Genomic DNA, 17,654 nt, shown 5'->3' with positions numbered 1-17,654 from the left:
AAATCACATGAATGAATGTTCAGGGCCGCAGCTTCTTGTGAGCCTGTCACAATCATGTATTTAAAATATGCGTCAACGTATACTAGTAACACGACGGCCGGCGACCGGGGCTGTCCCAATTTTTTTTTTTTTTTTGTCTGTGTCTGAACCGAACTGAACACACAAACTCCTGATTGTCAGCTTGAGGATCAGAAGCCCTGAACTGGGCTGGCAAGGGTTTTCTGTTTTATTTTATTTTTTCTTCTTCTTTTTTTCTTTTGTGCGTGCTTTTAATCTTTGTTTTTGTTTTTGTTTTGTTTTTTCTCTCTCTCTCTCGAGATCACGCCTCGTTTTCAGTACTACATCTCTGTACTGTACCGGTAACGTACCCGTGCTCGTTTCGCGATCGCAAGTTGACGCGCGTACCCACAATGCTCATACTCATTCAAGATGGCGACTTACATGGTAGCTGGCTGAATGACCATTTAAACAAAACACTGGCAGTAATTCTGTTTCGCAGTGTGTTTAGGTCCGAAACGTGCTACTTTAAGACGTCGGAAGACTTGCGCACCCTATTTGGGTGCCAACAAAACATTTTTGGGTGCCGAATATCGCGTCCCAGGCGCGATTTTGGCTAAACGGCGAATCATGGCAAGTTCATCTGGCATAGGCGTGGGAAAACACGAGACCACCATTGACACGGTGCAAGTGGGCAGGAAAGAAAAGGGATTCCGATCGCAGGGTTTCCTTACCGGGCGAGACTCAGCGAAGGCAGTTTTTCATGATCTGTATGCAGCGACAGCCGATGAACATGCAGGGTATGTTGAGTGTTAGTCGTTGGATTAAAGCATTTTATCTGTTTATAAATTGAAATGTAACATGGAATCCCATTTTCTTTGCTCACTTTTCCACTAATAATTTATATTCTTTCTGGTCAGTTTATTCTGTCTTTATTTGTTGAAAGATTTGGTGTAAAATTTTACCGTGGAGAATGTGTCTGTGCTGTGTTTGTTACATACACTCGCACTCTGCCATTCATTTATACCCTGCAGGAGGTTATGTTTTCATTTGGCCTTACCGTTGGTTTGTTTGTTTGTCTGTGTGTAACTAACTACACGGATTTTTTGTTTAATTACGTCAAAAACTCACCGAAATCTGTGGCTGAAATCAGGTCTGTAAACGTCCTTATTGCTTCACTCCTATTTTGCGTGTTATTTGAATGGCATTCACTCTCGTATACTTCAACGTACAACGTAGGTAGTCGGAGAGCTAGAGGGCGCCTCTCCGACTACTTACGTTGTACGTTGTAGTATACGAGAGTGAATGCCATTCAAATAACACGCAGATAAACAAAAAATTGCATACCGATTATTGAATGATTATCATAGATTACAATAATTCCTTGTATTTTAGTTTTCCACGATTAATAAAGATATTCATGAAGGAGTCGCACAACCACACTGAAAAATGACAACGTCTGCGAGGGAATAGAGGTGCAGCCGCTGTCTCTACAGTGGCTGCGTGTAGCTAGTGTGTAACATAACTCAAAAAGTTGTGAACGGATTGGATTGAAACTTGCAGGAAAGGTTGAGAATGACACAAGGAACAGATGATTAAATTTTGGTAGTGATCCAGAAATTTTTGTGGACTTTATGAAGGATTTTTGATATTTTGACAGGTAGGCCGTAGGATCAATGAACTTTTGACTTTAAGCTGCGCATTTTTGAGGTTTTCATACGTGCACTAAAGTGTGTGCTCAAGTTCCTGTTAGGGCAGCTGAGGGTTTATGACATAACATTAACAAAGGCTTCCCTACAGCTGTATATCTGAAATGGGGTAATTTTTCACTGGGTGGAAATCACTGATCTCTATGGAAAAGCAAGATCATCGGTGGAAAGAAACTGCTTGGCCTGGTGGAGGTTTGTGCTCTCAGAGTGCTTTCCTAGTTAAAGTATATTACAATCATGCACACGTAGGCCTGGCCAAATGGGATTAGAGTTTAGATCTACCTGTTAGATCTATTACTTTCAAACCCTTTTGAATTGCATTGTACCATAGAGTCGCCACATTTTATAAAGATGATTATAACAGGGTAAAACTGATAATTCATTCTCTTATGATCTTGTGTGAAAATTACAATTCTGACCTTTCTCTTTCATGCAGTTTGTGATGGAAGCAACTCATAAATTTGTAGGGAAGAACCATATCTTCCATCTGATGACCTGATGAGAGTAATTTTACTACTGTTGAGTCGCCTGCATCAGACCTGCACGCAGAGCCGTGCGTGCATGCCTTCAGATTCTCAATCCAGCTCCCAGTGGTCCCATGCAATTCTATGCAAACACAACACATACAATTCACCATTCGCCAGTAAATTTTACTCTTGATCAGGTTGACGCCTGACAGTCATGTTGCCACTGTCAAGCTGCCACCCTTATTTTCTCTCATTTTTTTCAAAAAACACCCATCATGAAATGATTTGACCCAATGCTGTACATGCCAAAGTTCAAAATGATATATGATTTAATTTAACTAACTAACTTTAAAAAAAATAGCCTCTCCCTTTGAAAAAGTGGACGGTGCCCGACCTGTCGCGTGAGCACACTCTGCACATTAGTGTACAATGTACAGTTTGTATGTGTGTCTATGAGATACCAAATTCAATCACATTTGTACCTAAATCTCTGCCTGCCCACACAAGATTTTTTCACTTTGGCGGAAGGACATATTTGTTTACTTTTCATTCAACATGAAAAAGAGCCATACACATGAAATAATGAAGCATGAGAGGGACAAACAGTGACAAGTGCATGAACAAATGGGAACTTCATGGTAATGGCGACTGGTAGGTGATGTTAGGAGAAGGAATGTCTAGATTCTAGTCTCTTTTGTGCAGCCAGAATAAGTTTTGTCTTTTCTTGTAAACTTTAATGGTTCTAGATCTACAAGACTAGATGTCTATTTGTTCAGCTTAGTGTTAGAGCTCTATTCATGCAATGTTGATATTCATTTCTCAAACAGTCATTAGACTTACTACTCAACATCAGTAAGTTTATTTATGCAATTGTGCTGGTAAACTTAGTGGTTAACTTTTGTGGGAAAATTTAAAGTTGAGCTATAGATGTAGATCTGGTAGAAAATCAATTGATGTTAACCATTGCCTTTGAGAAATCGTCAATAACCTTTGTTTGCTTTAACAAATGTTGACAATGTTCAGTTGTAAAGATGTAAAGGAGAGGAGGCATGTGATATTTATCTGCATAATTAGTAAACAACGGCAACCTTCTCTTCCGTATAATTGCTGAACCAAATGATACACTTCAAACCAATGTTTTCTAGCAATGGCTACTTGCATGCCCTAATTATGGAATACATACTATGTACTTGTACAATGTGTACATAGATTGATCTCCTCATAGAGATTACAAACTCCTAATTTTGTATGCCTCTGCCCCAAAGGTTGCTGGAGGCATTGATTCTTGGTATTGCCAATGAATGTGCAAAAAACTTCTGCTCACACCTAAAAGCCCTGTCACAGATGCACTATGGAATTCCTCGGTGCCATTGTTGCTTCCGGTTGTCTTGCATGTGTCTTAGTTCCCGTGCAGTACAATGCAATTTTTGTCTGTGTTTCTTTTGTTGCTGCTTTTTCCTTCGCTTAGAATTCAATTTAAAAAAAAGAAAAGAAAAGAATTTCAAAATTTTACTGATTTGCTGTCACTAGAGTCATTGTTCACTAAGCTATGCTGCAAAGCTTCAATGTGCTGGTCACATGATGGAAAGCAAAGAAATCTTCAACAAAAAAAATACCTTTGATTATAGACAGCGCTTGACCTGAGTGCAGGGATATGCAGCCAAAACTGGGGCAAGGTTGTCCCCTGTCAGGCTGAGCTGTCCCATAATGCATCTAAAACGCTGCTCTGCGCACAGCACCTGGGTATTGGCGATGCCAAGAATTCACATGTGAACACAGGCATTCAAATCATATGAAGTCTGTGAGGAGAGTTTTCCTCGGCATGTGGACTCTAAGGGAGTCAGGTGTAACACAAATTTAGTGCCACACAACAGTGGAAGTTTGAAGAAAATCTGACAGTTTGATCAATCTGTTATTAGATGATACTTTGGAAGAAGTCATGGAAAATAATTTTAGTCACAACATTTCTTAGCAAAAGGCAAGTATGTACATTACACATATTGTATGTATTGTAAAAATTGGAACTGAAATTTGGCAAAGTTCTTTTTATATTTTGTTTTCATTGTGCTAACTTGTGACATCATACATTTCTGTAAAGCCCCCATAAAGAGAGGATGACACATGGATTTAATCAAAACTTTAAATATTTACAGTGTTGAAATAATTATCTGATTTCCTCAGGCTTTTGCTGTAGTTGTCTTCATTCACTGCTCCACATACATGGACAGTTCACTGTATATGTTTGACAATATTCTCTGTTAGCCATTATATTGTCCAGAACCTGATTAACATTTGTATACAGAGTCTGGACATACACTACAGTATGTGCTTCCTGTGCCTACGAACTTTAGCAAACTTTATTGATATGTTTGACTTGAATGTTGCTTTGCAGGAAGAAGTTGCCCGCCAACCAGAAGAAGAAAAAGAAAACTGATGGCAAAGGGAATGATCAAAAGGTGAGAAAATAGCTTGACACGTGCATTGTTTGTTTCCACCCCTTATTACATATGAGTTTATCACAGACTTATGAACTGGAGCATTTTACTTGTTATGGTGTGGAAATCTTGTAAGTCTCACACCCGTTTCTACATGTAAGATTCAAAACAAAATTCAAATAAACAAATGCATGAAAGACTCAAGACTGTATTTTGTTTTGCAAGTTAAATCCAAGTAATAACAATAGTGTTTAGTTGCAGTGCCAAAATTTGGGAAGGGTATGTATCTCCTCTAACTCTGCTCAGAGGTCCTTAGAGGAAAATCATGGTTCCAAGCACCATGTGTATTTTAGATAAGTTGAAATGATGATATAACCCCTCATAATTTTAAAAGAGCTTGTCCAGCCTCCAAATGAAATATATGAAGATAATATCCTTTAACAAATTACATTGTATCTTTCAAAGGTATTACTGTAGTCCTCACTTTTAAAAAATGAACAGTCTTTTTGATTGATTCAGAACTCAGTCTGCATATCGTCAAAGAAGTGACCAGTTTGCCTATATGAGGCATGGCTGCACAATTATTTCTTTGACTGAATAGCAAACAAGTATTTAAAATTTCATTGATTGAAATACACTTTTTTGCAGTTTTTCCCTGTTTTTTTTTTTTGTAAATTGTCTTATATTTGTAGATTTTTTTTTTACCTACAGTGTTGTGAATAGAGAATAGGTGATAATAAATTTATGTTTTACTGCATTTTGGGGGCCATTGTGAATGATCCCACATTTGTACCTGCACTTATTAATGTTGGGATAATGTTTTCAACTTGAGAAAATTAGGACAATGTTGAAATTTTGCCTGGATTAACCAGTGACATACAGGTATATGGCTAGAATAATAAACTTTGATTATAAATACAAGCCTCTTTCAATAACTCAAAGCTGAAGATACAGTACTGGTGTACTCCTTGTGACCCAATGCTGCATGAGACATACATTGTACACGTATTACTGGTAGTCGTGTAAAGCAGTTCCACAAAACCGTGTATATTTTCTTTATGTACATGATGTGTGCCTTTGGCATGACACTCAGTCATGAAACCACCAAATCTGTGCACACTTTGGCTGCGTTTATCAACTTTCCCTGTTTAAACGACTTTCGAAAGCCCTTTCGATAGCCCTTTCGATAGCCCTTTCCATAGCCCTTTCCATAGCCTTTTCGAAAGCCCTGTCCCCTTCCTGTACTATTAATGTGCCGCTTGTTTTCGTCGGCTGCGTTTATCGACTTTCCCCTGTTTAAACGGCTTTCCATAACCCTTTCGATAGCCCTTTTGAGAGCCCTTCCCAAAGCCCTGACTGCCTGTACTATTAATGTGCCGCTTGTTTTCTAAGGAGGGACGGCGAAAAGCAATTACCATCATAAAGACATATCTTCCTTTGAGAGTGACGAGTCATGATACAATGCCGCATGAATCAATTGTCTTCTATCTGTGAGGCAGCTCCAGTTTAGCACATACTTCAAATATTTCTGAGTGGCGGCATGAGACATGGGGTCAAAGGGAATGAGACTGTTATCACTCTATTTCTCAAACCTTGTTGGTGAAAGAAACACCTTCTTGTTCCAAGCATATGCGTGCATTACTCACAGCTGTATGTATACACCTGTGTACACACGTGTGTACTCGTGTGCACTTTACGTGGCGCGCGTCTTTTCAGAAACAGGAAACGCATTCTTGCGTAACCGCAGTAGGGCGACCTAAAGGGCTTTCAGAACAGCGTTGCGTTTATCAACTTCGAAAGGCTTTATAAACAGGTTTCTGATAACCTGTTTAGGAAATCTGTTTGGATCGTCACAAATTTGGGTTTTTCGAAAAGGCTTTCCTAAAGGGCTTTCAAACCAGCTTTGCGTTTATCAACTCATGAAAATTGCTTGAAAGCTGTTTGGATATTAAACCTGTTTCTGCCGAGAAAGGAGAGTTGATAAATGCACCCTTTCATAAAAGGCTTTCCTAAAGGGCTTTCAAAACAGCTTTGCGTTTATCAACTCGTAAAAATTCCTTGAAAGCTGTTTGGATAACCTGTTTCTGCCGAGAAAAGGAGTTGATAAACGCAGCCTTTGATTACCGGCATGTGGATTCTGAAGACAAGGAACTGCAAGTGAACAGACATTGTATTATGGTAAAGTTCAGTGTGTGTGTGTGTATGTGTGCATGTGTGCATGCAGGTTTTGCATACTGTATAAGGTGCTATTTTTGTGAGGGTTTAATTTTCATGAATTTTGCCAAACAGGGTTTGATCGCGAATTTAACAACATGTGAAAATGTCGCCATGCGCTAGGATAGTAATGCATTAATGATAGTGCCGGTGTCAATTTGAATTCGCGGAGACAACATCTCACGAAAATGACTGTGACCTCCCCGTTCGCGAAAATATCCGTATGCAAAAATAACAGCTTATACTGTATTGTATACATTCTGTTTCAGAATGTATGTTCAGGATCTGCTTGCTTGCTGGAGAAGGGGGGGGGGGGGGGGTGGAGGAGGTAACTGCAATTTCAACCCCATGGCATTTAATGGATGGAATTGTAGGTTTTAGTAGAGTTTAGTACTACTTGTAGACTGGAGATAGTTATGATGTTGAAGATAATGATAATAATGGTAGTGGTAATAATAAAGATAAAACAAAAATAGTGCTAATTACAATTATATTGATTATAACGATTATGAGCATGTGTAATGAGCCATATCCATGTTACCTGGGATAACACCCTCATTCAGTATTAAAGGGTGTGTAAAGTTCTGGTCGAGGTGAGGATTTAGCTTTTAACGTTTTGCGAGATATTCAGAAACCACTCTATGAGATGTCAAAGAGCATGCAGTTCTAAGGGGTATCAAAAGTTTATTCGATGAAAATCGGTTTTGAAATGGCTGAGATATCCAAAAACAAGGTGAAACAAAGAGATCCTAATAAAGTTGTGGCATGTCGCCTTTTATTATTAGCACTTTTTTGGATATCTCAGCCATTTGAAAACCAATTTTCATGAAATAAACGTTGAATCCTTCTTAAAATTATATGCTCTTTCATATTTCATAAGAGGCTTTTCATTATCTCACTTAGGAATGTTCAAAACATGAATCCCCACCTCAACCAGTACTGTACAGTCCCTTTAACGACAGCATTTACCAATGCAGGTTAATTGATTTTGTGGTAGCTTGCATTCTCCATAGCCTATTGCAGGAGACTACTATGTGCCTGGTCGTAGATGGGTTGAAGCACATTTTCTCAGTAATCATGATGACATCCTGTGGAAGCACTAAAAAAAAATAAATAAATAAATAAAAAAAAGGTTATACAGTAATCAACACATTCAGTTCCAAGACCCCAGAATTTAAATGGAAGTTGATGCTAATGCCCATCTCCCTTGATGATTCATGTAAACTGATGAGGAAGTGCTTATCAGGCAGAAGAGGTCCTCCCAGAAATATCATTTTCGGCATAAATCACATTACGTGACCTTGTTTGTCATAATGTATCGCCCGAGAATGCCCACTGCAGGAAATGCTAGGATAATCGTGTTGTCATGTTCCGTTAAGCCACCACTGCAGTGTACCTACCTACCTTCTGTACCTACAGGCAGAGTCTTTACTGGCTCTCTCCAAGATAAGATCTTTGAAAAGTGGAAGTATCACCTGTAGAATAGAAGAATGTTCATATTGCAAATGTGATTTTGACTTGCTATGGATATTGTCATCACATATTTGTATGAAATCACATCTTACTGCAGTGTCCAGGATCCCTGACTTTGTGATGAAAGCATCTCTTTCATGTGCTGCCATCCCTGTGCACAGAATTTCCAGACACTGACAATTAGACAGTGAATACAAATTTATAGCCTCTGAGAGTCTTATTTGTGGGTAGATCTTCAGTATGACATTACTCTATAGTATGGTGATAGAGACAGAGAGAAATGGAAAAAAGAAAGAACAACAAGATCTGTGGTTAGCAGTTTGTGGCATTACGCTGTAACTATTAATATCTCCAGTGGACAGTCTACTGTACAAAAGTTGTATGCTACATTGCCTGGATGCCTGTTGTCTAGCAATGACACACCATACAAATTTTGTACTCTGTGTGGACATGTAATAAGATGTCATAAAATCAGCAACATAGAATATTTAACAACAACAACAACAACCACAACAAATACCACTTTGAAGACACAAATACATTTGTTCTGTAGTCAAAACATTGTATGAGGTTACTTAATTATTCATACGTAAGATTCTTTTTATGCCTCCGCAACGAAGTGGCCGGAGGCATTATGTTTTCGGGTCGTCCGTCCGTCCGTCCGTCCGTCCGTCCGTACGTACGTCCGTACGTCCGTCCGTCCCGTTTTGTTTTTGTCGATATCTCAAGAACCGTGTGATGGTTTTACATCAAACTTGGTATGAGGGTATATCCTTGGGGGATAATACTTTGTGTGGATTTTAGGGTCACAGGGTCAAAGGTCAAAGGTCACAGGTTATTTTGTGAAAAAACAATTTGAAATTTCATGTTTTTCTCCATATCTCGCAAATGGTTCAAGGTATCTTCATGGAACTTAGTATATATGCTTGTACCGATGGGCAGTGATTATCTAGGGAAGTTGGGGGTCATGGGTCAAAGGTCAGGGGGTCAAAGGTCGAGGTCAACTCCTCAAAATATCACTACTTTCCTTAAAATGCAATATGCCTGAAGGTTGTTTTTTTTTTTAAACTTGATGTATGGCATTTATTACCCAATATATATTTTTGGGGAAGTTTCTTGCCTAAAGGTCAAAGGTCAAAAGGTAAAAGGTCAAGTGAAAGTGCTAAATTGCACTTTTTCCTCCATATCTGGAAAGTAACTCAAGGTATCATCATGAAACTTACACATGTTCAACCTAACAGTGATTCTCTTTGGAACTGTGAGGTCAAAGGTCAAAGACCAGGTTTAGATAATGCTATTTTCCCATTTGATACTGAAATTATACTTTTTCTCAATACCTTGAAAATTACTCAATGCATAAACTTATAAAAGGGTCAAAAGCCAAGTAAAAATCATCGATTTCCCAAATACCTGCACTCTTACATTTTAATCATTCATCCAATTGAACCTAGTTCTAGGAAAGTGAACATTCAGCACATTTGTGTCAAACCTTTCATTTTAATATTTTGCCAATTGTGTGAAACTGTCATCACACATTGTCAAGACATTGTACTATAGACCTATAGACAAAGTAACACTAGCACGATGAAGCATCATGCTTCTGTTTAGGAGACCTTCGTCCAGAATCAAGGGTACTGGTATTGCAAATTAATGATTTGACCAGATTTCGATGGTAACTTTTCAAGAATGCAGAGGTGCACAGTTACATGTAATCAGTTGTTTGATAGTGATTGCAAACTCACTTCTACTACACAATGCATTGAGGAGATCATCAGAATCAACTTCCTCGTATGTGATATACAGTCAAACTCGGATACCTCGAATTCGTCGGGACTGAAGAAAATGGTTCGACGTACAGTACGCGAATTTCGAGGTACGCGTACGTCGAATTTTCTTCGACTTATCTGATGTTTATCGATGTTCGACGTTTATCAATGTTCAACATGGTGTCTTTTATAGTGCCTACTGATTGTTTGCATGCTTGTCAATTGGAATTGAATCAACTTTTATATGAATGAATTGAGTGAAAATCGGAAATGAAATCAAAATTTCAGAAATAAAGATTTTGGTGGCCCGATCGCGCCACCAAAAAAAAAAAAGTCGGATGTTTGCCTTTACTTTTGAAAATGAACAGCGGTAACAATCGGCTCCATTTAAGATGCTAAAATAAATGTCAGAGGTTTGCGTTTAATTGTGGAAATGAATGACGGTAATATTCGACTCGGTATGATACTAAAATAAATGTCGGATGTTTGCTCATACTTTTGGAAATGAATAACGATAAGACTCAGCTCCGTATGGTGCTAAAACTAATGTTAGATATTTGATTTTGCATTCGGAAATGAATAAGGATAACATTCGGCTCCGGAAAACGCTGAAATAAATATTCTGCTCCATCATGTCCATATGATACTAAAATAACTGTCTGATGTTTGCTTTTAAATTTCGAAATGAATAACAGTAACATTCAGCTGCGTTTAATGGTAAAATTAATGTTTGATGTTTGCTTTGACGTTCGGAAAAGAGTAACAACAATATTCAACTCCTTACGATGATGAAATAAATGCTGGATGCTTTGCTTTTACGTTCGAAAGTAAATTGCAATAACATTTAGCTCTGGAAGATGCTAAAATAAATGTCGAATGTTTGCTTTGATGTTCTGAGACGAATAACAATAATATTCAACTCCGTACGCTGATAAAATAAATGCCGGATGTGTGCTTTTACGTTCGAAAGTAAATGTCAATAGCATTCAGTTCCGGAAGATGCTAAAATACATGTTGAATGATTGCTTTTACGTTTAGCATGTTTGGAAGTGAACAGCAGTAACATTCTGGCCCATACGATGATAAAAAGAATATTGGATATTTGCTATGGTACATTTCGAAATAAATATCAGTAACATTCAGCTATACGTTTGATGGTCCAAAATGTCTGATGTCTGCCTTGACGTTCAAAAATGAAAAACAGTAACATTCGGCTCCGTGCGATGATAAAATAATTGTCAGATGATTCATTTCACTTTCGGGAGTGGACAGCAGTAACATTCAGCTCCGTTCGATAATGAAATAAATGTCAGATGTTTGAAATGAATAACGGTAATATTCTGCTCCGTACGATGCAAAAATAAATAACAGATTGTTGCTTTAACATTTGGAAATGATTAATGGTATTAATCCGCTCAGTTAGATGCTAAAACAAATAGCGGATGTTTGCTTTCACGTTTGGAAATGGATTAGGATAGCATTCAGCTCCGTGAGATTCTAAAATGAATGTCAGTTGTTTGCTTTTACATTTAAAAATGAATAACGGTAACTTTCGGCTTTTTACAATGCTAAAACAAATGTCGGATGCTAACAAATGTCAGCAAATGCTCCCATTTTCTCATTTCAAACTAAGTTTTGACCTCCTAGATATATGGGCATCAACTTTTATAATAATCTCTACGCCTATTTGTCAAATCTTAAAACACAGAGTAAGATGATTGAATTTTCTATTCATTTGTTTTAGACATTGGCATCTGTATCACTTCAATAATGCTTAATATTAATTTTTCTATGTTTAGTAGGGCCGATTTAGTATTTCTAATGTTTTTCCTGATTTTTTGGGGGGTCACCAGATTTTACTTTCGACCACCAGAAAATAAAAATCAATGATATTGGTGGCCCGATAAAAGTTAGTGCGGAGCCCTGTGTATTCTATTCTTCATTGTGATCGGCCTATACTTCCAGATTTTCATAATCGCATTGCTGGAAAAAAAAAGTTTCAGTGCTTGCGTTCTCGGGAAGTAAACTTTGTGAAAGGCAAAAAAAAAATAGTTAAAAAAAGGCACTACGCAGGAGATTGATGTATTGACAGTGGAGCGTGATTAATGGCAAAGATATACTCAGTAACTGTCAACGTAAGCAGGTGCACCCCGACGGTTGAGAAATCTACGCGCACGGTATGACTGTCTCCGTCAAAAATCAAAACACAGTGGTTAAAGAAAAGCACCCGATCGGGCAGCGCGTAGTGCTATCGTAAGCACTCCATTGGCACGGGTGCTATGTGCATACCATGTACGTGTGTTGGTACAACGTCTAGGTGTTGGGGATTTTCCTTGTCAGCTGTGTATCGGGTATTTCTTAATTGGGCACGCGATTGTTCTGGTCTCAGAATATTTTACAATCGAATGTGAAAACATTTGTAACATGTCTTCGCTGTCCACGCGCGCTTAATCGGAGATGCTGAGTGATGTTTGCAATTTCAATTCGAGCAACATGCTGGGAAAAACAATAAGTTAATAGAGATCGGGACATTAGATTTCCCTTCGAGGTAATCGAACTTCGACTTATCTTTTTCGAGCTACGCAAATTTTAATACACGCAAACTCCATAGGAACAATCGGGACTTTCATTTTGCCCCCAAGGTAAGTGATATTCGGCTTATCCGACGTCGAGGTATCCGAGTTTGACTGTACTGTAAAACATGATATATTCGTGGCATGAAATTTGTGCGCATTGCCACTGGCGTTCAAAATGCACGCGAAGATTCCTCGTTTTACGGTATACAGGGGCCATGTAGTGATTGTCAAATTCTGTCTGTGGACTCCCAAAGTGGTCACACAATTTAGATCATAGGCTGGTCTACCACAACCATGAGAGCTTCCTGTGGTGATGGTAAAACATGCCACCACAGGTCCTTGTGTGTAGGCGACACCCTATCCTACAGAAAATATACATTTTATCTAGACATGCTTTGGTTGCTTAAACATTATGTACAATATAATCGCTTTTGGTTCATCTAGTTTACAATTCTGAAGTTCCTGTCACGAGCCATTTCGAATGGCATTAATCTTGAAAGCAGTTTCGTGCTTGTGTTTTATACAACGTATAATGCAGAGTTTCACATTCATGGTAACCCATTATCATTATCCTCCCATTTGTGATTGCCTGTGAAACATTTGGATTGTAGAATTCATGTTACAACCTGTTCATGCTACTCTCACAAGCACAAACAAGAGATTAAGCTTTGGGTGAATAATCTCCTCAGATTTGTAAAGATCAAAATAATTTGTTTTATTTTTGGTATTTTATTTTAAGAATGTGTGTAGTGTGGATGAGCAGCAATGCTCTCCCTGTACATCACAGCATATGTTGCCAATTGCGATATTTTATGAGAATGGAAATTTAATACAGTTAAAACAGAAATGTCTCCTACTGTAGAAGGATTAGAGAGCACTATGCAGGGTAACATAAGTTATTAGCCATTTGTATAATGTATATGTAATATATGTATGTACAGGTGTTATGTGTGTGTTGTACATGTCTGTACAAGTGTGTGTGTGGGTCTGAATTAAAGGACAAGTTCACCTTTACAACACATGTTGATTGAGATTATGCGACAATATAAGTAGAACACATCAGTGAAAGTTGGAGGAAAATTGGACTATCAGTTAAAAAGTTATGAATTTTTAAAGTTTCTGTGTAGTTACTGCCATATGAAGAGACTACTACAGTTGATGATGTCACATGCATTGACCGATACAAGGAAAATAAAGAGAATTATGTACAATGTACACCAAAATTTATTTCATGAAAAAAGTATACATTCCCCTAGCTTGTACTGACATATGTTAAAGGTAATATTATTTCCCCTGCATTCTGAAAGAGGCAAGTGAAGCATTTTTTTATTATACGAGAAAAGTGACAGTACAAAGTGTATGTTGGATTTTCTTTTGTATCGTTGTTACATTATATATGTGACATCACAAGCTGTATTAGTCTTCACATCCAGTGATCCTGAAACTAAAACTTCAAAAATTCATAACTTTTGAATGGTTTGTCCAATTTTGCTCAAACTTTCACCACTGTGATCTGTTGTACAAATAATGCTGCAGTCTCTCAGTCCACGTGTTTATAAAGATGGACTTGTCCTTTAATACTAGTGATCTGATCATGTGTCTGCGACTACACAACCACGTACACTATGTGTGCTTGTGTGTGTACAATTGTACCACATGCAGTTTCTCGAGAAACAACACACACCAGGGGTCAAGTGCGCACGAAGGCCCATACCATGTGCACACATATTGTTGCTGTGTGTGTGTGTGTGTGTGTGTGTGTGTGTGTGAATTTGTCAGTATTCAGAGACCTTTCATTTTGGGCTGGAATCATTAGAAATGCACATGCATGTCACGAAAGGAAGCCATGTAGCTTGTGATGACATCCATGTGTTTTCATGTCTTTATCCCAAAATGTTTAAATGGGAAATTTTGATAGTGGTTTTGTTGTTCTTCCTGTCCCGTTTTTATGCCTCCGCCACCGGAGGCATTATGTTTTCGGGTTGTCCGTCCGTCCTTCCATCCGTCCGTCCTTCTGTCCGTCCGTCCTTCCGTCCGTCCGTCTTTCCGTCCTTCCATCCGTCCATCTTTCCGTCCTACCTTACGGTGATATACTTGTGTGTCTACCCCTTTGTTCTCCCTTTTGTTAAAATAGACACACAAGCAAAAATTTTAGCCACACAAGCCTGACGGAATAAAGGCCATCTATTGTGCACTATTGTTCTCCTAGCCACACAAGCATACTCTTGTTAGCACGTCCTTCCGTCCGTCCGTCTTTCCGTCCGTCCGTAATGAATTTTGTGGACAGTGTAACTAAAAAACCTTTTGAGGTATCCTAATGAAACTTGGCATGTGTGTGTATTAGGGGGTGAAGTTGTGCCCATCAACTTTTGGGTGCACATGCTCAAGGTCAAAGGTCAAAAGGTCAAGGTCAAATACGTAAAATTTTACTGTTTCCACCATATCTATGCAATGCCTGAAGATATTTTCTTGAAACTTAAGGTATACATGCATTACCCAATTAAGATTCTCTGGTGAAAGTTTGGGGTCATGAGGTCAAGGGTCAAAGGCCAAAATGTCAAGTAAAAATATTAAAACTTCACTTTTTTCTCCGTAACTTCGAAAATTGTTCAAGGTATCTTCATGGAACATACATGTACTGACTGGCAGTGATTATCTAGAGAATTTAGGGTTCATGGGGTCAAAGCTCAGGGGTCAAAGGTCAAGGGCAATACTTCAACATTTCACTGTTTCCCTCATATTTGTGCAATGCCAGCAGGATTATTTTTTTTTACACTTGGTGTATGCATGTACAATGTATAACCTAATAGAGATTCTCTGGAAACTTCCTTTTTTTTGTATTTTATTTTTTGCCTCAAAGGTCAAAAGGTCAAATATAAGGGAAAGTGCTGAACTAACTTTTTCCTCCATATCTCGGAAGTGGCTCAAGTTATCTTGAAACTTTCTACATATTTATGCATGTTCTGCCTGACAGTGATTATCCTATGAATTTTGGGGTCAAAGACCAGATGAAAATGGTAATGATGTACTTTTCAATACAGAAATTGCACTTTTTCTCCATACCTTGAAAATTACTTGATGCATGAACTTAACAAGTTAAAGTCCTTAAACCCCCAAATACATGCTCTCCTATTCATCCAATTAAACCTGGGTCAAGGAAGGTGAACATTCAACACATTTGTGACAAACTTGTCATTTTGATATTTTGCCAATTTTGTGAAAATGTAATTACACATTGGCCACATGTACTATAGACCTACATTAGGAGAATCATGCATTATGACGGAGGCATACCAGTCGCCATAGCGACAATTTGTCTTCATTTTGTGTTTCTTAGTAAGGAAGCTTGAGTGAAGGCAGTTGCCTTTTAGATGGGACCCTTGAAAGTTTGTAATAGGGCAAGTCCAAGATAATGTCCCCTCAGATGCTCAAAATTCATCTTGATTTAATCGAAAAGTTATTGATATCATGTTGTAGTCAAAGAGTTAAATTATATATTTCCAGCAAAGAAAATATTGAATTATGCAAATTTATGCAAGAAATATGACCTTAATTTGCATAAGGTAAAAACAAACCTTACGTATGGGACAAATTAAAGATATTCATATAAAATCAGTTGAATTTGTCCTTGACCTAGTTCCTTTATGGACATGACCCCTGTATGAGCTAGTATAATTTCCAATTGGTAAGACAAGGTCAGCACATTAATTATGCAAATCATGCACTTTCCCAGAACGAAGTGTCCCATACGTAAGGATTTGAGTATGTTTTTTTAAGTTTTATCTGAAGATTTCTAACATTGACCAATCATACTTCAGGAAGTTCTAATTTATTCATTTTAACTCCAGATTAGCAAAACTAAATGTGGAAATTTAATTAGTCCTTCGTCTTATAACTAATTAAAGTTTGCTTACGTATGGGACAAATGCCTTACGTATGGGACATTACATGCAAAGTGAATGGGAAAACCACCTTTTGACATGGATGCTATATGTCCTTACATTTGTTTGGTTAATGGTTATCTTTGCACCTACTCTGAAGGATATGTCTATATCTGCCTCTCCTACTCAGTTGACCTCAGGGAGAGTGTAAGAACAGCATTATTGAGTCATTCTATGATTAAGAAAGGAAAATAAAGAATATTCATTTATTTTCTTATTTTCATTACAGGCTGTGGCAGCTGGTCTTCAATTAGCATTCCTCCCTTTAACATTTTGATATTGGATATTTTCTTAATTCAGTTATCATTTTCAACTTTACCTCTCTACAAAATGACTTTGCCCAAGAGAATGGGATTCTCTGAGTGTCATTTTAGGTGCAGTACATTGTTCAGCATGTACTACAGGCTGTACAGCCTCAAAAGGGAAATCAAAACAATTGTGCTTGTGGAGCTCATCAATGACAACATTACAGGTCTTACTGACTAGAAAAATCACTTGAGGTGACAGCAGGTAACTTTGTCATTACTAGAGTTGATAGCAAAGGAAAGACCCTACGAGAATACTTTTTATTTTGGTATGATGTTTCAACTGCACACCCTCAGAATATGTCATGATTTTATCAAGGTCATGAACATAATTTCTGAAAATCCGGTAAAATGAAGACTATAGTTTAAATTTACCATTAACCACGATATCAATACTGGTTCTGTGGTTGGAGTGCTAAAAACACAAATTACACAAAAAATAGGGAATTCAATTTTTTTCTATTTTGTGTTTGAGGAGACAGATGTGCTCTGAGACACCTTCATCAAATCATACTTACTTTGTACCCCACATTATCAACATACATTGCAATCTGGTAGTGTATGATCAAATGAGGTTAATATTAGAATTTATCAAAATTGTAAGTTTCAGATCAGTGAGTTACTTAAGTGATTCAAATCTAGAATTACATTTTCTCTTAAGATTTGAATACAAATGATAATCTTTCCTGTTTCACTACACAAGCATGGGTATCAACACAAATGTTGTGGCCTTTGGTGTCATAGACTTGAAGCCATGCAATTTGAGAAAAA

At 37.8% G+C, this 17,654-nt stretch overlaps 1 protein-coding gene across 1 annotated transcript in view; it reads left to right on the top strand.

Moving 5' to 3' along the window:
* The first annotated feature begins 427 nt into the window (after nucleotides 1–427).
* LOC139716265 (E3 ubiquitin-protein ligase MYCBP2-like) overlaps nucleotides 428–17,654 on the top strand; it is a 74,230-nt gene continuing 57,003 nt past the window's right edge. Inside the window, exons 1-2 of the mRNA XM_071627833.1 lie at nucleotides 428–797; nucleotides 4,566–4,629. Of these exons, the coding sequence (XP_071483934.1) occupies nucleotides 628–797; nucleotides 4,566–4,629 (234 nt within the window). The 5' untranslated portion in view covers nucleotides 428–627. The remainder of the gene's footprint in view (nucleotides 798–4,565; nucleotides 4,630–17,654) is intronic.

The sequence above is a fragment of the Diadema antillarum genome, unplaced genomic scaffold (genome assembly GCF_040938485.1).
Source record: "Diadema antillarum isolate AM-2024a unplaced genomic scaffold, OU_Dant_1.0 scf00000063, whole genome shotgun sequence".
NCBI classification, from domain to species: Eukaryota; Metazoa; Echinodermata; class Echinoidea; order Diadematoida; family Diadematidae; genus Diadema; species Diadema antillarum.
Note: the sequence above shows the minus strand (reverse complement) of the source record. Positions and strands in the feature narration are given on the sequence as shown.